The sequence below is a fragment of the Podarcis vaucheri genome, assembly GCF_965113315.1.
Source record: "Podarcis vaucheri genome assembly, chromosome: 2".
Taxonomy (NCBI): domain Eukaryota; kingdom Metazoa; phylum Chordata; class Lepidosauria; order Squamata; family Lacertidae; genus Podarcis; species Podarcis vaucheri.
In genome coordinates this window covers 126262853-126287861 of record NC_138760.1, presented here as the reverse complement: position 1 = coordinate 126287861, position 25009 = coordinate 126262853, and the positions used below count along the sequence as shown (strand labels likewise).

The 25009-nt window shown below is 44.9% G+C and overlaps 3 protein-coding genes across 8 annotated transcripts in view; 2 read left to right on the top strand and 1 right to left on the bottom strand.

The window, feature by feature from the left end:
- Nucleotides 1-8072, top strand: part of LOC309524727 (uncharacterized protein) — a 123042-nt gene extending 114970 nt beyond the window's left edge. For 2 of the 3 annotated variants that reach the window (XM_082209691.1, XM_082209690.1), the window contains exon 2: nt 5492-8072. In XM_082209691.1, the coding sequence (XP_082065817.1) occupies nt 5584-7446 (1863 nt within the window). In that variant the 5' untranslated portion in view covers nt 5492-5583 and the 3' untranslated portion in view covers nt 7447-8072. Of the gene's footprint in view, nt 1-3286; nt 3413-5491 lie in introns of all 3 variants that reach the window. The other variant, XM_082209689.1, reaches the window with a different exon arrangement.
- Nucleotides 8073-14895: 6823 nt separating this feature from the next.
- On the bottom strand, nt 14896-23310 carry LOC309525046 (uncharacterized protein). Of its 3 annotated transcripts, none has more exons than XM_082210395.1 (3): nt 23213-23310; nt 15675-19323; nt 14896-15199 (listed from the first exon to the last, which is right to left on the bottom strand). In XM_082210395.1, exons 1-2 carry the CDS (start codon nt 23256-23258, stop codon nt 18197-18199), a joined length of 1173 nt encoding a protein of 390 aa, XP_082066521.1. In that variant the 5' UTR covers nt 23259-23310; the 3' UTR covers nt 14896-15199; nt 15675-18196. The 3 variants fall into 3 exon arrangements, with proteins under 3 accessions (XP_082066521.1, XP_082066522.1, XP_082066520.1); XM_082210396.1 differs by having other exon boundaries at nt 14896-15187; XM_082210394.1 differs by having other exon boundaries at nt 14896-15209; nt 15682-19323.
- A 986-nt stretch (nt 23311-24296) lies between these two features.
- The window catches only part of LOC309525047 (uncharacterized protein), a 274308-nt gene continuing 273595 nt past the window's right edge, over nt 24297-25009 (top strand). The window contains exon 1 of one of the 2 annotated variants that reach the window (XR_014216045.1): nt 24297-25005. The gene's annotated coding sequence lies outside the window, so the exon portion shown is untranslated. The remainder of the gene's footprint in view (nt 25006-25009) is intronic. The other variant, XM_082210397.1, reaches the window with a different exon arrangement.

Below are 25009 nucleotides of genomic sequence, written 5' to 3'. Positions count from 1 at the left end.
GTTTTGGGGGGGAAAGTACCGTATTTTTCGCTCTATAACACGCACCCGACCATAACACGCACATAGTTTTTAGAGGAGGAAAACAAGAAAAAAAATATTCTAAACGAAACAGTGGGTGTATGATTTTTGTGGTTCATGCTGTGGCCACAGACATGTGATCTGACGGTGAGTTTGGGGTAGCCCAATGCAAAAATCCTGAGGATCCATGTGGATCCATGCTTTGTAACCACGTTTTAAGTGGGGAGGGAAGGAAAAGCACTCAAGGGACAAGGAGCACGCGTGGGGTGGGTGGAGAAGGATGCTGCTAATAATGCAGGCGAGGGGTATAAGAGGAGAAGGCTCCTTTCCTCTCCTGCTTTGCTCCTTTAAAGCAAACAGGCTCTGTTTCTCTCCCTCCTCCCGGCTCACTGAAAAATGTTGCTGCTATTTAGTGAGCTGAGTGGGGAGGAGAGAGGGACAGAGAGCCTGCTTGCTTTAAAGAAGCCTCTCCTCTCCCGCTTTGCTCCTTTAAAGCAAGCAGGCTCTCTGTCCCCTCAGCGGCTGTTCTCCCGCTTTGCTGTTTCAAAGCGAGCCACGGAGGAGGGAAGGAAGGGAAACCATGGATCCTCTGCTCACGACTGCAGCAGATCCCCCCCGTCACCCGTAGGCATTCCCTCCATAACACGCACAGACATTTCCCCTTATTTTCTAGGAGGAAAACTGTGTGTTATGGAGCGAAAAATACGGTACTTTAAAAAAAAAATTTCAATTCATTATGGATCATTTCCCAATATACTTTTACAAGTCCACCACATATGAAAGTCCACCTCTTGCTTAGATGCATAAGACTGAATTAGTGCTGGAGATGCATAGAATCAGAACTGTAGACTTGGAAGGGACCCCAAGGTCATCTAGTCCAACCCCCTACAATCCTGGAAGAATAAATACCCACTGTCTATTAAGCAGTGGTCTGAGCACCTCACCGCTTTGGCTACATACTAACACATTTTATATAGGCGTAAATTTTGTGTGGATACCTGTTTACACATCTGTAAGACTTGCATTAACTTACAGGTTTTATTTAAGATCTATACAGAAGATCGCGGGATGCGGGTGGCACTGTGGGTTAAACCACAGAGCCTAGGACTTGCCGATCAGAAGGTTGGCAGTTCAAATCCCTGCGAAGGGGCGAGCTCCCGTTGCTCGGTCCCTGCTCCTGCCAACCTAGCAGTTCGAAAGCACGTCAGAGGTCTGTTCTTAACCTGAAACTGTTCTTAACCTGAAGCACCACTTTAGCTAATGGGGCCTCCTGCTGCCGCCGTGCCGCCAGAGCACGATTTCTGTTCTCATCCTGAAGCAAAGTTCTTAACCTGAAGAACTATTTATGGGTTAGCAGAGTCTTTAACCTGAAGCGTATGTAACCCGATGCATCACTGTAACTTCATCTGCCATTCTTCACTGGTAGGAACTTTATCTTTCCATCTCCAGGCCAATAACATCTGCGCAGTCGTGGTCACATACATCAGCCTTTCTCAACCTGTGGGTCCCCAGATGTTGAACTACAACTCCCATCACCCCTAGCTAGCAAGGCTCAGGGATGATGGGAGTTGTAGTCCAACAACATCTGGGGACCCACAGGTTGAGAACCGCTGGCATACATAGTCCTTTCTGCTCCCTTGGGATTTCAGCTCCTAGAATTCCTAAAAGGAAAGCTTCAGGGTGGTTGTTTTTTTTATTTTAGCAAAGGTTATTTTAAACATTTTTTTAACTCGTTATATATCATTTTCCAAAATCCTTTTACTACCTTACAATTCCACCACATATTATCCAAGTAGGGCTAGGAGAGAGTTCTTGTCTGAAACACTGGGGAGCGTTTTGGGAATTCCCTTTTGGGAATTATAGGAACAGAACTACTCAAACTGTACAAAAAATTATTTATGTATGCGACTGCAGCGGCAAGAATGTTACATGCACAAAAATGGAAAGAATAAGTCCCAGCGAAAGAAGAACACATCCAAGAACGTATGGAATATGCAGAAACGGCGAAACTTACTGGAAAAAGAAGAAATCAGGATAACAAACTTTTTATAAAAGAATGGAGATGGTTCATTTGAATATTTACAAATCAATTGTAAACAAGTAAAAACATTGGCAGGATTATTGTAATAACCTGCAGTTTTATAAGAGTCCATATTTAAAGTAGATGAATAAGTGAGTAAATTAAGTGGGAATATGCAGGAAGTGTTAAAAATAAATTTAAGGAACTGCAGAAAGGGGGGAAGGAAGTCGAGCTTTGAAATGTTAACATGATTATAAAATTATTGAAATGCATAAACCTGAAAATCGTAAAAAATAATAATGAAATGCTGGAGAGAGAGTGGTCAATACTGAGCTAGAAGGACCAGTGCTTTCAGTATGTGTGGATCCAGAATTGGCCTCCACAGACACTTACGGACTCATTGTTAAAACCTGTTTATGGAAGACAATCCTACTCAGCTACAAACGATTGCCAAAGAAGAAAAGGGCTTGTGTGTGTGGAGACTGGGCTGCTGTACAATGGTAGGGTTGCCACCTGCCCTGTATAGTAAAGGATCGTCCCATGTTTAGGTGTAAAATGTCCTGTATCGATAAAGAGTTTTGTCCTGTGTTTCAGGTCCTCTCTCTCTCTCTCTCTCTCTCTCTCTGCTAAATTAGGGGTCCTCTCCAAATGCATTCATTTGAATGGGTTCGTGAAAGGTCATGCATTTTAAGCTCTGGGTAGTCAAGCATGGGATGTGGGTGCCGCTGTGGGTTAAACCACAGAGCCTAGGACTTGCCGATCAAAAGGTCGGCAGTTCGAATCCCCGCAACAGGGTGAGCTCCCGTTGCTCGGTCCCTGCTCCTGCCAACCTAGCAGTTCGAAAGCACGTCAGAGTGCAAGTAGATAAATAGGTACCGCTCCGGCGGGAAGGTAAACGGCGTTTCCATGCGCTGCTCTGGTTTGCCAGAAGCAGCTTAGTCATGCTGGCCACATGACCTGGAAGCTGTACGCCGGCTCCCTCGGCCAATAAAGCAAGATGAGCGCCGCAACCCCAGAGTCGGTCACGACTGGACCTAATGGTCAGGGGTCCCTTTACCTTTACCTTACAGAAGATCTCTAGGTTCACAATGTGAATTGATGATTGCTGTTCTTGTTTTCGATGTCTTTCTTTCTTCTTTAATGTACTTACTATTTCTTCCCTCTTTTTTCTTTGCCATGTTGAATGTGCTAAGAAAAATAAATCAATAATAATAAGGCGTGACAGGGAGATGTTCTCTTCTCCCCCAGGATCTGGTGACCTTCCAGGAGGTGGCTGTGCATTTCACAGAGGAGGGGTGAGCCCTGCGGATCAGGACCAAAGGTCTCTTCACAGGGAAGTCATGGAGGAAAATTGCTGGATCGTGGCTCCTCTGGGTAAGGCGCCCTTTTATTGTGCTTGGCTTTCTCAGTGGTGGCACCCTCCCTGTGGTACGCCCTCCCATCAGATGTCAAGGAAATAAACAGCTACCCTATTTTTAAAAGATATCTGAAGGCAGCCCTGTTTAGGGAAGTTTTTAATATTTAAATGCTGTATTGTTTTTAACACTCGACTGTGAGCCGCCCAGAGTGGCTGGGGAAAGTCAGCCAGATGGGCAGGGTATAAATAAATTGTTATTGTTGCTGTTGTTAAAACAAAAAACAAGCAAACAGTTTGCAAGTTCTAACAAATTATTGGAGCTTTCATTTCTGTACTCTTACCCCACGGCATCACACACACACCGAGTTTTCCTCACTAAGTCAGCTGCCTTCTGGCTTCCCATAATCTTTTTCTAAATCATGGTAGGTGGTGATGCCAGAGGCTGCTTCCTTCCTTCTGAGCATTGGGCTAGGACCTGGGAGACCAGGGTTCAAATCCCCCCCCCCATCATGGCAATAGGTTTTATTAAACATTTTGACAGCCACTGCTTTCCCATCCCTGATTGGCTAAATATTCTAAGGCAGGCACCCCCAAACGTGGCCCTCCAGTTGTTTTGGGACTACAACTCCCATCATCCCTAGCTAACAGGACCAGTGGTCAGGGATGATGGGAATTGTAGTTCCAAAACATCTGGAGGGCCAAGTTTGGGGGTGCCTGTTTTAAGGTCACCCAATGGGCTTCGTAGTCAGAAGAACAGTCCTGGCCTCCATGGTCTCAGTCTTGCACTTAGTGCAGAGCACCAGTTCTAGTTGATGGGACTCGTTTAAAGCATATCCCAGGCAAATGAGGATTCCCACAAAGCAGAGGTTGGATGGCCATCTGTCCTGGATGCTTTAGCTGGGATTCCTGCATTGCGGGGGGTTGGACTAGATGACCCTGGGGTCCCTTCCAACTCTACAATGCTATGATTAATCCTGGGAACCGTAGTTTCTTAAAGCTACTGCAAATAATAATGGAGTTATCTCAGCAAGTGTAAAATTATTAGCAAGTCGTTGTAATTTTTATAAATGCATTCCAATTATCGTTACACGTATACATACACAACCTGCCTCTAGAGGCCATCTGTTTCTATGTTGCCAGCATTGTCATGTCTTCCCTCCATTGATCAAAAGGGGGTCATGGTATTATATTTCCAATATACTGTACCGCGTTGCATTATAATTTCATTCATTCATTTTTTCCTATTTGTTCCCCCCCTTTTTCTTTGCTCCCACTTTTATTTCTCACTGAAAGCTTTTGATAAAATATAAACATTTTAAAAGGGGCTAATCTTCTTCTCCTTTGGCGATCTCTTGTATCTGAGTAAGATTGTCTTCCAATAACACGGTCTTAACAGTGAGTCCGTAAGTGACTGTGTAGGCCAATTCTGGATCCACACGTCCTTCCACAGTGGGGACATTGGTTTCTGGGCGGGAGTTGATCACAGTGAGGGTTTGCCAGGCCTGCCTTCCTCTTAGCACGTTTCTCTCTTTCGTCCTGAGTTTGAGCGTCTTCAAAGCCCATGACACCTTCGGTAAAGGCTGTTCCCCAATTGGAGCGCTCGCAGGCCAGTGTTGCCCAGTTGTTTATACTACTGCAAATAGTAGCTGTGTGAGGGGGGAACTACAATTCCCAGAATTCTTTGTGGGAAGTCACGTGCTTTAAATGCCTGTTGGATTACCTTTAAGTGTAGGTAGGCAAACTAAGGCCTGGGGGCCGGATCAGGCCCAATCGCCTTCTAGATGCGGCCCACGAACAGTCCAGGAATCAGTGTGTTTTTGCATGAGTAGAATGTGTCCTTTTATTTAAAATGCATCTCTGGGTTATTTGTGGGGCATAGGAATTCGTTTATATATTTTTTTTCAAAATATAGTCCAGCCCCCCACAAGGTCTGAGGGACAGTGGACCAGCCCCCTGCTGAAAAGGTTTGCTGACCTCTGCCTTTAAGTATGTTGTGAAAAGCTGCTCCGTAACAGCTAACTGTGTGCCTTCATGGATTTTGGGTTCCCGTTTTCCCTTGGGTCCTCACCAGTTGTTTTTCTCTCTCTTCCTTCCAGGAGCTGACGGGCAGGAGTGTGAGAATGAAAGAGAAGCCCGCAGGTTGTTGCTGGAAAGAGGCAGCAACAAAGGGGAAGAGCAGACAGCAGAAATGGAATCAAAACAGGAGGAGGGCAAGTCTCAAAGTGTTGACAGCTCTGCAGTCCCGATCCAAGAAGACGCAGGCAAAGGAGAGGAAAGGAGCCATGACTTTGGTTGCAAGTCAAGCCTCGGTGCTCATTGGAAAATCCACACCGAGGAAGAACCATTTAAATGCTCAGACTGTGAGAAGAGCTTCTGTAGTAAATCAGTCCTGAAGAAACATCAGAGAATCCACACAGGGGAGAAACCATTTAAATGTTTGGATTGCGGACGGTGCTTCCGTTGGCCCACGAGCCTTATTTCCCATTGCAGGATCCACACCGGGAAGAAACCGCACAAATGCTTGGAGTGTGGAAAGAGCTTTGGTTCTTATGAATACCTTATTATCCATCAGAGAACCCACACGGGAGAAAAACCCTTTAAGTGCCTGGAGTGTGGAAGGGGCTTTAGCAGGAGCGATGCTCTTGCGTCGCACCAGAGAATCCACACAGGGGAGAAACCATACGAATGCTTGGAGTGTGGAAAGACGTTTCTCCACAGCCAAAGCCTCATTTATCACGAACAGCTTCACACAGGAGTGAAGCCGTATTCGTGCTTCGAGTGTGGGTGCAGCTTTAGTAGAAGCAGCAGCCTCACTTCGCATAAAAGAATCCACACAGGGGAGAAACCCTTTAAATGCCCAGAGTGTGGAAAGAGCTTCAGTTTGGCCTCGGGACTGAATTCTCACCAGAGAATTCACACAGGAGAAAAGCCGTATTCATGCTTCGAGTGTGGGAAGAAGTTTGGCAACCGCTCAAGCCTCACTTCCCATCAAAGAATACACACGGGAGAGAAACCATTTAAATGCTCTGAGTGCGGGAAAACCTTCAGCAGAAGCGCCAACCTGAATTTGCATCAGAGAATCCACTTGGGAGACAAACCCTATAAATGCCTGCAGTGTGGAAACAGCTTCACTAGGAGCACTAGCCTCACTTCTCATCAGAGAATCCACACGGGCGAGAAACCGTTCAAATGCCTGGAGTGTGGAAAGAGCTTCATCCAGAGGTCTTGCCTTACTTCTCATCAAAGAACCCACGCTGGGGAGAAGCCGTTTACGTGCTCCGAATGTGAAAAGAGATTCAGTACTAAGAAAACCCTTGCTTTACACAAGCAGCTTCACACAGGGGAGAAGCCTTTTAAATGCTTGGAGTGTGGAAAGAGCTTTAACAGGAGGGATGCCCTCCTCTCCCATCAGAAAATCCACTTGGGGGAAAAGCCGTACAGATGCTTGAAATGTGGGAAGAGCTTTGCTTTGACCAAGTACCTCAGTAAACATCAAAGAACACACACAGGAGAGAAGCCATATAAATGCTCTGAGTGTGGGAAGAGGTTTATCGACGGCAAAAGTCTCTCTTACCACCAGCAGCTGCACACTGGTGCGAAACCTTTTGGATGTTTGGAGTGTGGGAAGAGCTTTCGCCAGAGTTCAGACCTTACTTCTCACCAAAGAACCCACACGGAGGAGAAACTGTACATGTGTTTGGAGTGTGGAAAGAGTTTCAGGAAGATTGGCAATCTTGCCTCCCACCAGAGGACTCACATGGAAGAGAAACTGTACATGTGTCTGGAGTGCGGAAAGAGCTTCAGGAAGAGCAGCAACCTCTCTTCCCACCAAAGGACTCACACAAAGAAAGAAGCCTACAATTGTCTGGAGTGCGAAAAGAGCTTCAGTTGGCTTAACTCCTATACTTTACATCAAAGAATTCACACAAGAGAGAAATTGCTCAAGTCCACGCAAGGTGGAATGAGTTCCTGTGAGAGCACCGGCTCACATCAAACTATCGACTCTGGGAAAGAAACTATAAACATGCTTAGGATGTGGCAAGGGCTTTAGTCATAGCAAAACCCTCACTTCCCACCTGCAGCTTCATGCAGAAGAGGTGATATAACTTGCCACTAAAGAATTCAGAGAAGCGTGGAAATGTAAAACGCCTAGGGTGTAGAAAGAACTTTGCTCAGAAAGCAAACTTCACAAAACATCCCAAAACAGTGGAGAAGCAATATCACAGCTGGCAGGGGCTGTTGGGAGTTCAAATCCTTCTGTTGATGGTAAAAAATTGATGGCTGGGATTTTGTGCACGATCATGTGACCATGTTGTGAAGTGGAGAAGGGGGAATTATTGATCTGCGATTCCCGCCTTGCAAGGGGTCAGACTAGATGACCCTTGGGGTACCTCAACAATTCTATGATTCTGTGATATCTCAGGATAAGGAATAGCTACCATCCTGATTGTGGTGATTTCTTGCTTTTGTTTAAATATTTTTGTGGCCACTCTAGCCGGAGAACAATACAATATTAAGATAGTGTGTAATCTGAAAATGTAACTGTCCTTTGCTCTTGGGATTATTTTGTCTCTCTGTATTTTGTTCTGCACATTGTGGTAATATATTTCAAAATGTTTAATCCTTGGTTTTAATTTTTTTTATTACAGTATTTAGGATTAAAATGGTTGCTTTTAACCGTGTTTTACTCATTTCATTGTTTTGTAAACCGTTGCGAGGGTTTTTCAAATAAACAGTCCAGCGGTAAATACATTTTGTGAAATAAAACCAGAAATGTATTCTTTTGTTTATTTATTTATTATTGCATGCACCTGTTTCAAGGTGATGTGTAATAAAAATGGTTTTAAAACACCACCAAAAAAACCAACAGGCATATTTAAACAAAAGACAAATACAAAATAGACACTCCTGTGTCAGAGACTCGTTCATTCATCTGCAAAAGCCGGTCGGGATGAAAATGCCATCAGTTTGCTTCCAGATGGTGATCCTGGGATGGACCCTGACTGCCTTCATCAAGTGGGTGCCCTGAAGGCGTTTTAGACTTATGAGAATTATATTCCAGAATAACTGCAAGGCACCTGCTTTGTGAAGGCTTCACGGCCTTGTTCCTGTTGGCATTTTCAGGGCCCTATTTCAAAGGGTTTCAAATAACGTGAGATGAGCCTTCTGGATCAGACCAGGGACCCATCTAGTCCAGCATCCTGTGGGTGGCCCTGTGGTCTAAACCACAGAGCCTAGGGCTTGACGATCAAAAGGTCAGTGGTTCGAATCCCCACGACGGCGTGAGCTCCTATTGCTCTGTCCCAGCTCCTGCCAACATAGCCGTTCGAAAGCACACCAGTGCAAGTAGATAAATAGGTACCGCTGTGGCGGGAAGGTAAACGGCATTTCTGTGCGCACTAGCTTCCATCAGGCTGCCCCGTTACGCCAGAAGCGGTTTAGTCATACTGGCCACATGACCTGGAAAGCTGTCTGCGGACAAACGCCGGCTCCCTCGGCTTGAAAGTGAGATGAGCGCCGCAACCCCATAGTCATCTTTGACTCGGCTTAAACGTCCAGGGGTCCTTTACCTTTTAGCTTCTCACTGTTTCTGACCAGATGCTCCCCTGGGAAGCCCTCCAGGACTTGAGAAGGGTGCAGAACCTTTAATTCAGGACTGAGGAACCTTTTCCATCTCAAGGGCCACATTCTCTTCCGGATGACCTTGTGAGGGCCACATGCCCGAGGTAGGCGGTGCCAGAGCAAGCAATGCAAATTTCACCATTATAGGGTTGCCACCTTTGTTCTGGTAAAGGGTGGGGTGATTATTTCCCAATAATAATAATAATAATAATAATAATAATAATAATAATAATAATTTTATTATTTATACCCCGCCCACCTGGCTGGGTTTCCCCAGCCATTCTGGGTGGCTTTCAACACAATATTAAAATACAATAACCTATTAAACATTAAAAGCTTCCCTAAACAGGGCTGCCTGTTCAGCTGGTGTTGAAGCAACTTCAGAGCAACCCTTTACAATCTGTTGCAGCCTAACAGGACGGCCTCTCTAGAATTTGTATTACACAAACACATACCCTCAAGAATTGGTAAATCTGTGCGTGCTTGACTAAGGTAAAGGCAAAGGGACCCCTGACCATTAGGTCCAGTCGTGGCCAACTCTGGGGTTGCGGCGCTCATCTCGCTTTATTGGCCGAGGGAGCCGGCGTACAGCTTCCGGATCATGTGGCCAGCATGACTCAGCCGCTTCTGGCGAACTAGAGAAGCGCATGGAAACACCGTTTACCTTCCCGCCGGAGCGGTACCTATTTATCTACTTGCACTCTGACGTGCTTTCGAACTGCTAGGTTGGCAGGAGCAGGGACCGAGCAACGGGAGCTCACCCTGTTGCGGGGATTCGAACTGCCGACCTTTTGATCGGCAAGTCCTAGGCTCTGTGGTTTAACCCACAGCGGCACCCACATCCCATGCTTGACTACCCAGAGCTTAAAATGCATGACCTTTCACGAACCCATTCAAATGAATGCATTTGGAGAGGACCCCTAATTTAGCAGAGAGAGAGAGAGAGAGAGAGAGAGAGGACCTGAAACACAGGACAAAACTCTTTATCGATACAGGACATTTTACACCTAAACATGGGACGATCCTTTACTATACAGGGCAGGTGGCAACCCTACCATTGTACAGCAGCCCAGTCTCCACACACACAAGCCCTTTTCTTCTTTGGCAATCGTTTGTAGCTGAGTAGGATTGTCTTCCATAAACAGGTTTTAACAATGAGTCCGTAAGTGTCTGTGGAGGCCAATTCTGGATCCACACATACTGAAAGCACTGGTCCTTCTAGCTCAGTATTGACCACTCTCTCTCCAGCATTTCATTATTATTTTTTACGATTTTCAGGTTTATGCATTTCAATAATTTTATAATCATGTTAACATTTCAAAGCTCGACTTCCTTCCCCCTCTTTCTGCGTTCCTTAAATTTATTTTTAACATTTCCTGCATATTCCCACTTAATTTACTCACTTATTCATCTACTTTAAATATGGACTCTTATAAAACTGCAGGTTATTACAATAATCCTGCCAATGTTTTTACTTGTTTACAATTGATTTGTAAATATTCAAATGAACCATCTCCATTCTTTTATAAAAAGTTTGTTATCCTGATTTCTTCTTTTTCCAGTAAGTTTCGCCATTTCTGCATATTCCATACGTTCTTGGATGTGTTCTTCTTTCGCTGGGACTTATTCTTTTCATTTTTGTGCATGTAACATTCTTGCCGCTGCAGTCGCATACATAAATAAATTTCTGTACAGTTTGAGTAGTTCTGTTCCTATAATTCCCAAAAGGTAATTCCCAAAACGCTCCCCAGTGTTTCAGACAAGAGCTCTCTCCTAGCCCTACTTAGATAATATGCGGTGGAATTGTAAGGTAGTAAAAGGATTTTGGAAAATGATATATAACGAGTTGAAAAAAATGTTTAAAATAACCTTTGCTAAAAACAACCACCCTGAAGCTTTCCTTTTAGGAATTCTAGGAGCTGAAATCCCAAGGGGGCAGAAAGGACTATGTATGCCAGCAGTTCTCAACCTGTGGGTCCCCAGATGTTGTTGGACTACAACTCCCATCATCCCTGAGCCTTGCTAGCTAGGGGTGATGGGAGTTGTAGTTCAACATCTGGGGACCCACAGGTTGAGAAAGGCTGATGTATGCGACCACGACTGCGCAGATGTTATTGGCCTGGAGATGGAAAGATAAAGTTCCTACCAGTGAAGAATGGCAGATGAAGTTACAGTGATGCATCGGGTTACATACGCTTCAGGTTAAAGACTCTGCTAACCCAGAAATAGTGCTTCAGGTTAAGAACTTTGCTTCAGGATGAGAACAGAAATCATGCTCTGGCGGCGCGGCGGCAGCAGGAGGCCCCATTAGCTAAAGTGGTGCTTCAGGTTAAGAACAGTTTCAGGTTAAGAACAGACCTCCGGAACGAATTAAGTACTTAACCTGAGGTACCACTGTAATGGATTATGCTGAAATGGCTAAAATGACTGGAAGAGTCAGAAATCAGGAAGGCCAAAATTTTATTAAGGAATGTGGAAAATTTATAACCCATCTTAATTTAGATCATCGTAAAGAGTTAAAATCATTAGTAGGATTGGAATATCATTTGTAGTTTAAGGGTGAACTCTGGACACAGTGGAGATGTAAAAAATTTGGATCATCATAAAAGATGCGGGAGGAAATGATTAATAACAGGACCCACAAAGGGGAGGATTGAAGTCCAGGGGATTCCTTGGAATCTTGTTTTTATGATTTATGTTTGATATATCTATAAAAATTTAATTTGAAAAACCAAATATGTTTTTTAAAAAAAAAACAAGAGAAGATGCTCTAGCCTCCAACCCAATCAGCGCTTGAGGTGCGAAGAAGGGTTAGTGAGGGGTGTGTGGCCAGGATACAGTTCCAAGAGCCAGATAAAGCCCAGGGGGCCATATTTGGGTCCCAGGCCTGAGAAACAGGTACCCCTGCCTCAGAGAAACAGAATTACAAGCTTTTGCTCCCAGAAAAGAACACAGAGACACCAAGCGTAGTCACAACCTGCTCTATAAGGCAGGATCGTATGAGCTAACAGAGCTGGATTCCTGGTGTTGTTTTGGCACTACCCACAGGGACCGTGGTGATGTTTTGAAAGGAGGAATAGAGAATCTGCACCTCCTAGCCCGAGATGCTGTTGGACTACAATGCCCATGATTGACAGATGGTACAGTGGTGCCCCGCAAGACGAATGCCTCGCAAGACGGAAAACTCGCTAGACGAAAGAGTTTTCCGTTTTGGAGGTGCTTCGCAAAACGAATTTCCTATGGGCTTGCTTCGCAAGACGACAATGTCTTGTGAGTTCCTGCTGGTTTTTTTCCTCCCCCCCCTTTTTCTAAGCCGCTAATCAGCTGATCCGATCAGCAGATAAGCCGCTAATAGCGCTAATCCTTCAATGGGCTTGCTTCGCAAGACGAAAAAACCGCTAGACAAAGAGAATCACAGAATGGATTATTTTCGTCTTGCAAGGCACCACTGTATCTAACTTTGAGTAGACTACAGAGCCGTAGCTAGGTGATATTGCACCCCTGGCAGAACCATCCAGATTGCACCTCCCGCCACAGACAAATTAGCTCTTCTTTCCACCTCTCCTCCAATTCTTGCTATGAGCTTTCGTGTCTGTTTCAATTCCATTGGCTTCCTCAACTGTCTGTGGAATGAGCGATAGCGTCCAACTCCTGACAGGAGGAAGCTGACCACCATTTTGCTTTACCTCAAGGCTGTATCCAACCAAGATACACTCAGAATGAACCCACTGCAATTAATGGACCTAAGCTTAACCAATTGGCATTCAATATTTATTGATGTTTCTAATTATGATTTACGTATATTTTGCTGGGCTTATCCTTACATAGTGTACTCCACATTATTATATTTTTTAATGAAAGTGCATATTACAAATTTGTTAAAATAAATTCAAAGAGCAGAACTAACATTGCATTCAGCCCTTGAGCTTTTTAAAAATTATGATTAAGCAGTTTCTTAATAACTCTTTGTAACTCGCTCTATGTGGGTCTGCCCTTGAGACTGACCTAGAAACTCCAGCGGGTGCAGAATGCCGCGGCGAGACTCCTTACGGGATCCTCGCTGCGAGATCACATTCACCCGCTGCTATACCAGCTGCACTGGCTCCGGTGGGGTACAGGATCAGGTTTAAGGTGCTGGTTTTAACCTTTAAAGCCCTATACGGCCTAGGACCCTCGTACCTACGAGACCACCTCTCCTGGTATGTCCCAGAGGAAGTTAGGGTCTTCAAACAAAAACATCCTGAAGGTCCCAGGCCACAGAGAGGTTAGGCTGGCCTCAACTAGAGCCAGGGCTTTTTCGGCTGTGGCTCCAACCTGGTGGAACACTCTTGTCACAAGAGACTAGGGCCCTGCAGGACTTGACATCTATCCACAGGGCCTGCAAGACAGAGCTGTTCCACCAAGCCTTTGGTCAGGGCACAGCCTAACTCACTCCTTTGGCAATCTTCACAGAACTTTAGCCTAATGGTTGCCATCAATTTGATTTGAATTAATTTTATAATGAAATGATTTTAGAATGTTGTACTATTTTATTGTTGTTAGCCGCCCTGAGACCGGCTTCGGCTGGGGAGGGCGGGATATAAATAAAATTTATTATTATTAATTTCAAAATTAAAGGAAAAGTCAGTGGGTATCCTTAAAAAAATCAAGTGAGAAGAAAGGTTTTATTTTGTTTTGGACATTTTTAAACTTTCCAGGATGGCTTTCCAAACAAGAATAACCACAAAACAGCAAAAAGCACGACTTTACACACAGACAGGAGCAATAAAACATCTCCAAAATGTCAGAGATTTTAAGAACTCTATAAAATTACAAAAAGTTGAGAGAGAAAAGCATAGCTTTTTTCCACTCTGCAGGAGAAAGGATCAGAGCTCTGATGAAAGATAGCATTTAGAAAGTTTATCCCACACCTGAATTTGAAGAGCTTAATTCCAAAAGGGGCTCAAGTCAATTGCGACCATAAATTTATTTCTGACTAGGTCCTTTCTGAGTGCAAACACGATTTTCAAGGCTTGCTAACACAGTAACTTAGGCCCAAAATTTATACAAGATTCCACACACCCCCGCCCCATATTGGTGGGACTCACGGCAACATCAACAGGTCAAAACTGGATTTTTGGGGGGTCAAAATTAAGTCCCTTTTGGAATGAAGCTCTTCGTTTGTTCATGGGTAGTTATGAAGTTTGTTGTACACTAACAAAATTGGGCATCACCCATGTGAGTTATCTGATGTGAAGAAAGGTCCCAACTTTGATAGAAGCTCTCTGGTTTGTATCCAACCAAGGCTACATTCACACCACATCTCCAATTTACTATGATGCAGCTTTATACAGGCAAGGCTTCCCCCAAAGAATTCTGGGAGGTGCCATTTATTAAGGGTGCTGAGAGTTCCTAGGAGACCCCGTGTTCCCCTCACAGAGCTACAATTCCCACGAGTGTTTTAACATGCCAGCTCACATAATTCTGTGAGGGAAGCCATAGTTGTTTAATGTGGCACCATAATGCGTCAAATGAATGGTGTGAATCGTAGAGTTGGAAGGGATCCCGAGGGTCATCTAGTCCAACCCCCTGCAATGCAGGGATCTCAACTAGAGCATCCATCACAGATGGCCACCCAACCTCTGCTTAAAAACCTCCAAGGAAGCAGAGTCCACAACCTCCTGAGGGAGACTTTTCCACTGTCCAACAGTCAGAAAGTTCTTCCTGATGTTTAGTCAGAATCTCCTTTATTGGAGGTTGAAGCCGTGGGTTCAAGTGTGTGGCGATCACACAGGGTCCCCGGACGTTTAACTGTCTATTGATCCCTGTGCCACCACTGTGCTCGCTTCCCCGCTGCCACCAACCAGTTACTCTCTGGTAAAACACTGAGTCCAGACAGTTGTTAAAAAGTGAACAACAACAACAAAAAAGGAAGTTTATTTTACAAACATTAACAAGTTTATGGTTTCTCAGATAATATTCCTGTCAGTATCTTAACTTTAGTTTCCTTACCGGCCTATACCTTCCTAATACCTTCTGACTGATTATCTCAGCTGTTTGACTGACTCCTCTTAACGAATTCTCTCATTCTCTCACACCAGACTAGCCCAACCCACAGACTTATCTTCTCTGTCTCTTCTAAGTCCAGACTGTCTTCTCAACAACTCTAACTCTAACCCCTAAAAAACCCTCTGTGCTTAAACCTGTTAGTATCTCAGCTCGCAGTCAGAGGTAACTGGCCTCCCCCGGGCAACCGACTGAGATACTTTGTTGACCTTCCGATCTGCGTCTCCCGGCAGGATACAGGCAAGGCCATAAATCGGCGATCATCCTCAAGCGTGAGAAGAACACACCATCCTCCCTGCATTCCCCCAGGGAGGGGAAAAGAGACAGACAGGAGTCTATTTACATGTCTTTATTCCTATCATTTCAGCAGTACAGAGAAACGTTACTGCACTCTCCAGACTCTAGCAGTAGAGTCACAACTCCACCCCTGTACTTCCAGTACAGGTCAGATGACACTCTGAGCTAACATCCGGTGCTCAGTACAGAGAATGGACTGCCCCTTTTTCCCAACAGTACAGTTCCAGACATCAACATCCTGTTTTGCATTCCAGCCACCTGCAGCTGGCTTTTGCATTGCTGCTTTTTCCTGACAAAACCTTATACACAGTTAACTCTGCACAGTTAACTCTGCCCCCTGGGTTCCTATTGGTTAGTCATTTTACAATTAGTTAACCCTTTTCCTATGAACCCAGTATGATGTCACACACAGAGGAGGGCAAACGCCACACAGCCCTTCAGATCTTTGAAGATGGCTATTGTGTCTCCTCTCAATCTCCTCTTTTCTAGGCTAAACATACCCAGCTCCTTCGACCGTTCCTCATAAGGCTTGGCCTCAGAGTAGACCCATTGCAAGTAATGAATCTACGTTAGTTAGGTCCACTGGCTGACTAGCATTGGCTTCAACTTTCCTTGCAGTCTCCATTTCTATGGGTTCTCTCCTCTGTGACTCCGTTGATGAGACGCAAGGTACTTACTAGTACTAAAGCTCTTTCCAAACTCGAGGCATTTAAAGGGTTTCTCCCCTGTGTGGACAGTTTGATGTGAAATAAGGCTAGTGCTAAAACAGAAGCTCTTTCTGCACTCTATGCATTTAAACGACTTCTCTGTGTGGATTTCTGGGTGGGAACTGAGGTACTAGCTATTACTGAAGCTCTTTCCGCACGCTTAGCGTTTGAAGTAATTCTCTTTCGTGTGGATTCTCTTGTGAATTGAGGTTGGGTTAGGGTTAGGGTGAATTCTCCGGTGTGAACGGAGGTTTGTGCTGTCGCTAAAGCTCTTTCTGGGCATTTGTATGGCTTCTCGCCCGTGTGAATCTTTTGATGTGATGAAAGGTCGTGTCTCCTACTAAACATCTTCTTGCACTCAGGGCACTGATTGGGCTTCTCTCCCGTGTGGATTCTCTGATGAAGAGTAAGGTATTCATAAGCGCTGAAGCTCTTCCCACACTCCAGGCACTTATACGGATTCTCCCCGGTGTGGATCCTGCGATGGGAAGTGAGGGTGGTGCTCCGACCGAAGCAATCCAGACATTTAAACAGTTTCTCCCCTGTGTGGATTCTCAGGTGCCTTTTGAGGGTTGATCTGTCACTGAAGCTCCTATTACCGTCTGAACATTTAAAGGATTTCTCCCCTGTGTGGATTCTCCAATGAGCAATGAGGCTCGATTTCGAACCGAAGCTTTCCCCATACACTAAGCACAGAGTCCTCTCCTTTCCTCCATCCCTGTTTTCTTGGATTTCCAAAATGTCACCATCTTCAGAGGAAAGGGATTTATTCTTCCTCATCTCATTTCCTTCCGTATGTGTGATTTGGCCTCCCCTCTCTTTGCAACTGGTTAGTTCCAAGGCACCTCCATGTGACTCTCCTTCGTTCTCACTCTCCCAACATTCACCGGGAAGAGACACAATTATTTGGTAAGGCCCCCAAAGAGAAAAGGAGCATGAAATCAAGGAAGAAACGCAATTGACTGCTGTTGTGAGGGACATGATAGAAGAGGGGGAGAACAGAGAAAGACACAAGAAGCAACTGACATTGGGGGAAGGGTTATACAGTGGTACCTTGGGTTACAGACGCTTCAAGTTACAGACCCAGAAATAGTACCTGAGGCTAAGAACTTTGCTTCAGGATGAGAACAGAAATTGTGCGGCGGCAGCGTGGCTTTCCTGTGGCCTTCAAGAGCAAACCCAGACTTAAGGATTTGCTTGCCTTCTTCTCTGGTGGAGACTGGGCAACCTTTGGCACAAGAAGTGGCAGAGCAGCAACCAGACACATTGGGGTCTGGGAAGGCTCTCCTCCAGTGGCGAACAATTGCTTGTGCAAGCCTTATAGTCAATGACACATAGGGGGGAGTAGGGCTGGGGAACACCAGTGGGCAGCTTCTGACAAGGCAACACAGACAGTGGCATGAGCCTGAACAGCAGCGGATCCCATGGCTGCAAGGAAACACACAAGCTCAGCAAGGCAGGGGGAGAGATGTCATCAGAGGAAGAGGCCGTTTGCTCCCTGAACTTCTCTCTTATCGGAGCTATGAAAGATGCCATCTACAACTGAATCAGCGCAGTTCACATCCGTATCCTCACCTTTCACTAGAGGAGGATTCCCACACTTGGGTCTCCGGTTCTTTCTGGACTACAACTCCCATCACCCCCAGCTAGCTGTATTAAGGGATGATGGAAATCATAGTCCAAAAAACAGCTAGAGGCCCAAGTTTGGTAAAGCTTGAACTAGGGTACCTAGGGCAATTGTTTTCCTAACACAGGCATTTTTAACAATTCTGGATGCTCTTCTGTAAAAATATATCTAAAAAACTGCATTTAAAACAGAATCTGATTTTTTAGCAGTGCGTGCTGGATAAGGTTGGTTTCTTTTTGCAGTCTAGGGTACAGCAGCTCTCTGCCCAGGAATTCCCAAGAAAGGCTTCTGCCTTATCACGTGAAGTGCAAGCATTTTAGTGAATGACAAACATGGGGGGACCAGAACACAATCATTGTTTTACTCTCTGTAGGAGTTACTTGATATGAATAAAGATCTTCCCACACTCCAGCCCTTTCTAAGATATTTCCCTTGTATGAGTTTTTACTGTTTAGGAAGGGAGCCCCTATCACTGATGGGAGCCCCTATCACGCCAAACATTTCTAAGATTTCCTTCCTGTATGATTTCTTTTGTGTCTATTAAGGCCGCTACTCTGACTGAAGCTCTTTCCACACTCTGAACATGTATATGGTTTCTCTCCTGTATGACTTCTTTGGTGTCTAGTTAGGTGACTCCTGTTCCTGAAGCTCTTTCCACACTCGGAACATTTATATGGTCTGTCCCCTGTATGAGTTCTTTGATGCAACATAAGGGACCTACTGCAAATGAAGCTTTTTCCACACTCTGAACATGTATACGGTTTCTCTCCCGTATGAGTTCGTTGATGCAGTGTAAGGGAGCTACCACGACTGAAGCTCTTCCCACACTCCAAACATTTATACGGTTTCTCTCCTGTGTGCACTCTTTGATGCAAGGTAAGGGTGCCATTCTGACTGAAGCTCTTTCCACACTCCAAACATGTATATTGTTTCTCCCGTATATGAATTCTTTGATGCAAGGAAAGGGAGTAGATGCGACTGAAGCTGTTGCCACATTCCCAACATTTATGAGGTTTGGTGCCTCGATGAGTTTGTTGATGTCCAGTAAGCGCACTGCTGTGACTAAAGCTCTTGCCACACTCAGAACATGTATATGGTTTTTCCCCTGTATGAATGTGTTGATGCAAGGTAAGGTCACTACTTTGAGTGAAGCTCTTTCCACACTCTGAGCATGTATACGGTTTCTCCCCTGTATGAGATCTTAGATGGAAGGTAAGGCCACTACTTTGAGTGAAGCTCTTTCCGCACTCGGAACATGTATATGGTTTCTCTCCTGTATGAATTCGTTGATGGGAGATAAGGGAACTACTCTGACTGAAGCTCTTTCCACACTCCAAACATTTATACGGTTTCTCTCCTGTGTGTACTCTTTGTTGATGTGAGGTTAGAGCTGACCGACTACCCAATATCTTTCCACACACGGTGCATTCATGCTTTTTCTCCTCTCTGGGAATTTGGTTTTCACCACCCTGAGACGTACAAGAGTCACCCTCTGGCTTCTGCTTTCGTCTCCCCTCTTGCCTTCTGCCTCCAACTTGAAAGCTCAGCTTCCTTTGCTCCTCCTCCTCTTTGGATCCTTTTGATGATACTTCTGATTGTTCCCCTTCTGCCAGCATCCCTTCAACATCTCCTGATGGAATAAAAAGGCAAACTGATGAAATGCTAAAGGAGCGTCTTCACCCCAATCATTCAGTCAGGACACAGAGATCCAGGTCCCAGGGCCTTGTGGCAGTTCCCTCACTGTGAGAAGGGAAGTTACAGGGAACAAGGCGGAGGGCCTTCTTGGTAGTGGTGCCCACCCTGTGGAACACCCTCCCGTCAGTTGTCAAAAAAATAACTATGCAACTATTAGAAGACAACTGGAGGCAGCACTGTGTAGGGAAGTTTTTAATATTTTATGTTTGATTGTGCTTTTATATTTGTTGGAAGCCACTTAGAGTGGCTGGGGCAACCCAGTCTAATCCGCGAGGTACAAATAATGAAAGTATTAATGTTAGTATTATTATTTATTGAGTTTATATACTGCCCTATACCCAGAGGTGTCAGCATGATTCACAGAAAAGATCACAGAATAAAAACATTTTTGCATGGCGCCTAAAGGTGTATAATGAAGGTGCTAGGTGAACCTTCCTGGGGAGAGCTTTCCACAGACGGGGAGTCACTGCAGAGAAGGCCCTGTTATTGTGTTGCTAGCCTCCAGACCACTTGAGGAGGAGGCCCACAAAAGAGAGCCTGAGGGTCCATGTAGGTTTATACGGAAAGAAGCAGCCCTTGAAGTATTGTGGTCCTGAGCCATTAAAGGCTTTATAGGTCAAAACCAGCACTTTGAATTGGGCCTGGAAACTATTTGGTAGCCAGTGCAGTCAGACCAGGATGGGTGTAATATGCTCAAACCATCTTGCTCCGGTGAGCAACATATCTGCTGAATTCTGCACTAGCTCAAGTTTCCAAACTGTCTTCAGAGGCAGCCCTACGTATAATGCATATCTAAATCTAACCTTGAAGTTACCAGAGCATAGACAACGGTAGTTAGACTATCCCTGGGCCCAGGGGCGTACCTGGGCCACCAGACAAAGCTGATGGAAGGCACTCCAGGTCATCTGAGCCTCGAGCGACAGCAAAGGATCCAGGAGAACCCCCAAGCTACAAACCTGCTCTTTCAGAGGACGTGTAACCCTATCAAGAGCAGGCAAGCTTCCAGGCATCTGTTCTAGGGAACCACCCACTAACAGCACCTCACTCTTATCTGCATTGAGCTTCAATTTGTTGGCTCTCATCCAGTCCATTACGAAGACACTGGTCCAGCACTTCCACTGCCTCACCAGCAGATAGGAAGGAGAAATAGAGCTGAGTGTCATCAGCATACTGCTGGCAATGTACTCCAAACCTCCAGATCACCCCACCCAGCAGTTTTATATAGATGTTAAACAACATGGGGGATTGGATTGAGTCCTGTAGAACCCCACATTGAAGGTTCCATGGGGCTGAAAAGCATTCCCCAAGTAACACCCTCTGGGAACGACCATCCAAGTAGGACTGGAAGCACCGCAAAGCCAGTTCAGAGAGCTGCTCCAGAAGGATACTATGGCTGATAGAATCATAGAATCATAGAGTTGGAAGAGACCACAAGGGCCATCGAGTCCAACCCCCTGCCAAGCAGGAAACACCATCAGAGCACTCCTGACATATGTTTGTCAAGCCTCTGCTTAAAGACCTCCAAAGTAGGAGACTCCACCACACTCCTTGGCAGCAAATTCCACTGTCAAACAGCTCTTACTGTCAGGAGGTTCTTCCTAATGATTAGGTGGAATCTTCTTTCTCGTAGTTTGGATTCATTGCTCCGTGTCCGCTTCTCTGGAGCAGCAGAAAACAACCTTTCTCCCTCCTCTATGTGACATCCTTTTATATATTTGAACATGGCTATCATATCACCCCTTAACCTCCTCTTCTCCAGGCTAAACATGCCCAGCTCCCTTAGCCGTTCCTCATAAGGCATCGTTTCCAGGCTTTTGACCATTTTGGTTGCCCTCCTCTGGACACGTTCCAGTTTGTCAGTGTCCTTCTTGAATTGTGGTGCCCAGAACTGGACACAGTACTCCAGGTGAGGTCTGACCAGAGCAGAATACAGTGGCACTATTACTTCCCTTGATCTAGATGCTATACTCCTATTGATGCAGCCCAGAATTGCATTGGCTTTTTTAGCTGCCGCGTCACACTGTTGGCTCATGTCAAGTTTGTGGTCAACCAAAACTCCTAGATCCTTTTCACATGTACCGCTCTCAAGCCAGGTGTCACCTAGTATTGAAAGCCACTGAGAGGTCAAGAAGAATTAACAGGGACACATTTCCCTTGTCTCTCTCATGACAGAAATCAACATACTGTACAGGGCAACCAAAGTAGTTTCTGTGCCAAAACCGGGCCAAAACCTGATTGAAATGGATCTGGTCTGTGACTACTCGCTCCAGAACCTTGCCCAGGAAAGGTTAATTAGCAACTGGCCGGCAGGTAGTTAGGATTCAGGAATTCAGGGAATGCTTCTTAAGAAGTGGTTTTACCTCTGCCTTCTTCAAACATGGAGGGACCACCCCCTCTTGTAAAGAGGCACTGATCATCCCCTTGGTCCTGCCAGCTGTTCCCTCCCTGCTGGATTTTATCAGCCAAGAGTGGAAAGGGTCTAGAGTGCACACAGTCACTCTGACTGATCCAAGAACCGTGCCCATATCCTTGAGCCTTACCAACTGAAAAAACTCATCCAACACAACAGGACTAGAATGTGCTCTGGACACCCCAAGAGACTCATCTGCTGTAACAGCAGAGTCAAGGTCTTGGTGGATACAAGCAATTTGATAGCCAAAAATGCGTTGCAAACAAGTCACAGCCAGCTACTGCTGGTTCTACTCCTCCTTTGGGCCAGCCTGTAAAAGGCCCTGTACAAACTGGAAAATCTCTGCCAGACGACATGTTGAGGATGCAATGGAGGCAGAAAACTATGCCTTCTTTGCTGCCTTCACTGCCACTAGGTAGGCTTGATAATGAGCCCTTACCAGTGTTTGGTTTCATTAATTCGGGTCTTTCATCCACTTGTGCTCAGTCTCCCAGCTTGGAGTGTACCAGGGGGCCAATTGGGCTCCACAAAGTGGGCAAGGACACTCTGGGGTATTCATATTATTAGTAGTTGTATTACCAGTACTATTATCATTATTAGCCTGTCTGTATAAGGCCTCAGCCACACTTTTAAAGTGGACTTGAAATTGCTTGCTTCTCCTTTTTTTAAAAAACCTCTTCTGCCCCGAACTGCTCTTGCAGAAACTGCTTACTTAATTGAAACAAAAATATATAAAATGTGTGTGTTGGGGGGTATTGGCTTGTTTTTGTTTATGTTTTAATAATGTACTTTGAGTTCTTATATTGTAATTTTATTCTGTGAACGGCCCTGAGGCCTGTGGGTATTGGGAGGTATATAAATTTAATAAGTAATAGTAAAATCAGGGCGGATAAAAATTATGACAAGTTCCAGGGGAAGCCTCTGCAGAAGGTTTTTCAATGCTTAAGGGTTTGCCTTGACCCCAAGCCCTATGGGGAGCCCAAGGGAGGTCCCCCACCTGCCAGAGTTGGCCTGCAGGGAGGAGAAAGATCTGCCCTTCCATTGGGAAAAGATGTCCTACCCTCATAGAAATGGGGAAACACCTATAAATGAATCATTTTAGCTGAATTATATACAGAATGCATTAATTATGGCAAATGTAAATATTATGGGAAATACCCTTTGCAAAAGCGTGGGCATTAGGAGAAATCTACACCAAAATGCTGACCAACTTTCAAGAGGTTGAAATAATTTAAAATTAAATTATTTAAAATTAACACTATTTAAAAATAATAACATGTGAAAATCTGGGTAAATTGACGACTAGAAAAAGGAGACAGAAAAAAACTTACATTGAAACGGTTTGCCTAACGGGGTTCTTTTTCATCCCTCCCCACACTCCCCCCCCCTTATAATACATCATAATAAGACGCACCTCCGGCGCCTCCGCGAGAAAGTACGGCCGCCGCCATGACCAGCATCTGACCCCCACCCGCGCACCAAAGCGAGACAGGAAGCGGAAGCTCCTATTCTCCCGGCAGCCTTTTCCCCCTCCGCTCTAGGAATCTCAGCTCTGTCGCCGCTGCTCTTAACCGTTTCGGAGCCGAGCGGCAGGAGCCTCTGGGCTTCTCCGGGCAAAGAGCGAAGAGAGGCGCTGGTCTCGCCTCCGGAAAGCCCCGCTGGATCAGCTGCACGTTTTGGGAGCCCCAAAACGTTTTCTAAACTATTTCTTATTATAATTATTTTCAATTTTCAAATTAACGTTTTTTCTTTAGGTACATACAATAATTGCCTCCCCCCCTTTTATTGTCCTTGCATTACAATATATTACAATTACTATATATTTCCTCAATTAATTTCAATCTATTTTCTCCCTCCTAATTCTATTCTTAGTTCATAAATGTTACATTAAACCAGCGAATGTTTTGACTTTTTACAGTGTTCTCTAAAATAGTTTATAAAGTTTTCCCATTCTTGATTGAATTTTTTCTCATCTGCTTGGTAAGTTTAGCTGTTTCGACATAGTCAATCATCTTAGTTATCCATTCTTCTTTCGTTGGGACCTTTTCTTCCTTCCACATCTGGGCTAGTAGCATCTGGCCCCTGTAGTCGGATAAATGAACAGTCTCTTTTGCTTCCTTGGCAATTCTCCTCCTATTACACCTAGTAAAAAAGCCTGTGGTTTTTTTAACATACGTAATTTTAAGAATTTTTAAAAGTTCATTGTATATCATTTCCCAGAAGCCCTTTACTTTTTTACACGTCCACCACATAGGGGAAAAAAATTACCTTCCTTATCCTTACATTTCCAGTATAAATCAGAGGTATCTTTATACATTTTAGCAAGCTTTACTGGGGTGAAATACCATCGGTACATCATCTTCATATAATTTTCTTTTAATGAACTACATGCTGTGAGTTTTAAAATCTCTTTGCACAGTTTTCCCCATGATTCAACCAGTATATTATAACCTATATCTTTTGTCCAATGTATCATTACAGGTGAAACTCGAAAGATTAGAATATCATGGAAAAGTTCACTTATTTCAGTAATTCAACTTAAAAGGTGAAACTAAGATATGAGATAGAATCATGACATGCAAAGCGAGATATGTCAAGCCTTTATTTGTTATAATTGTGATGCTCATGGCATAAGGAATCCAAGACGGAGGTGTTCAGGAGCCAAGGTTTGACTGCATTTGCATACTATTTTAATATTATTTTAAACATTAAGAAGAGCTGCTTGATCAGGTTAGTGGACCTTCCAGGGCATCATCCTGTTCTCACAGTGGCCAACCAGAGGGAACCAGAGGGCAGGATCCGAGCAGAAGAGCCCTCTCCTCTCCTGCAACTGGTATTCAAAAGTATTGCTGCCTCTGAGGACTGGGGGTGAAGAAAATATTGTGACTAGAATCATAGAGTGGAAGGGCCCTGTGGGTCATCTAGTCCAACCCACTGCAGTGCAGGAATCCATGATGATGTTGGCATCCGTCTGTCTCGGGAGACCATGGAGGAGTGTGCCTTTGGGGGTGAGGTCAAGATGTTGGGAGAGTTGCAGCGCCTTCTCTGGCTGTAGAGACCAATATGGGGGACATGTTTATTCTATGACCTATGGATCCGTTTCGCTCAGATATGGGGGGAGGGGGAATCAACTCAGCAGGGGGAGAGAGAGAGAGAGAACATCCCTGGAGGGGGTGGGCACAGGGTAGGGAAATAATGCATAGACCAGTGT

Bases quoted from the DNA above. Each gene is read 5' to 3' on its own strand.
- LOC309525046 (XM_082210395.1), bottom strand. From the start codon at position 23,258: ATGCTGGTCATGGCGGCGGCCGTACTTTCTCGCGGAGGCGCCGGAG. The intron at 19,324-23,212 runs GTGCGTCTTATT...TTATTCCATCAG, and splicing joins TTCTCGCGGAGGCGCCGGAG to GAGATGTTGAAGGGATGCTG.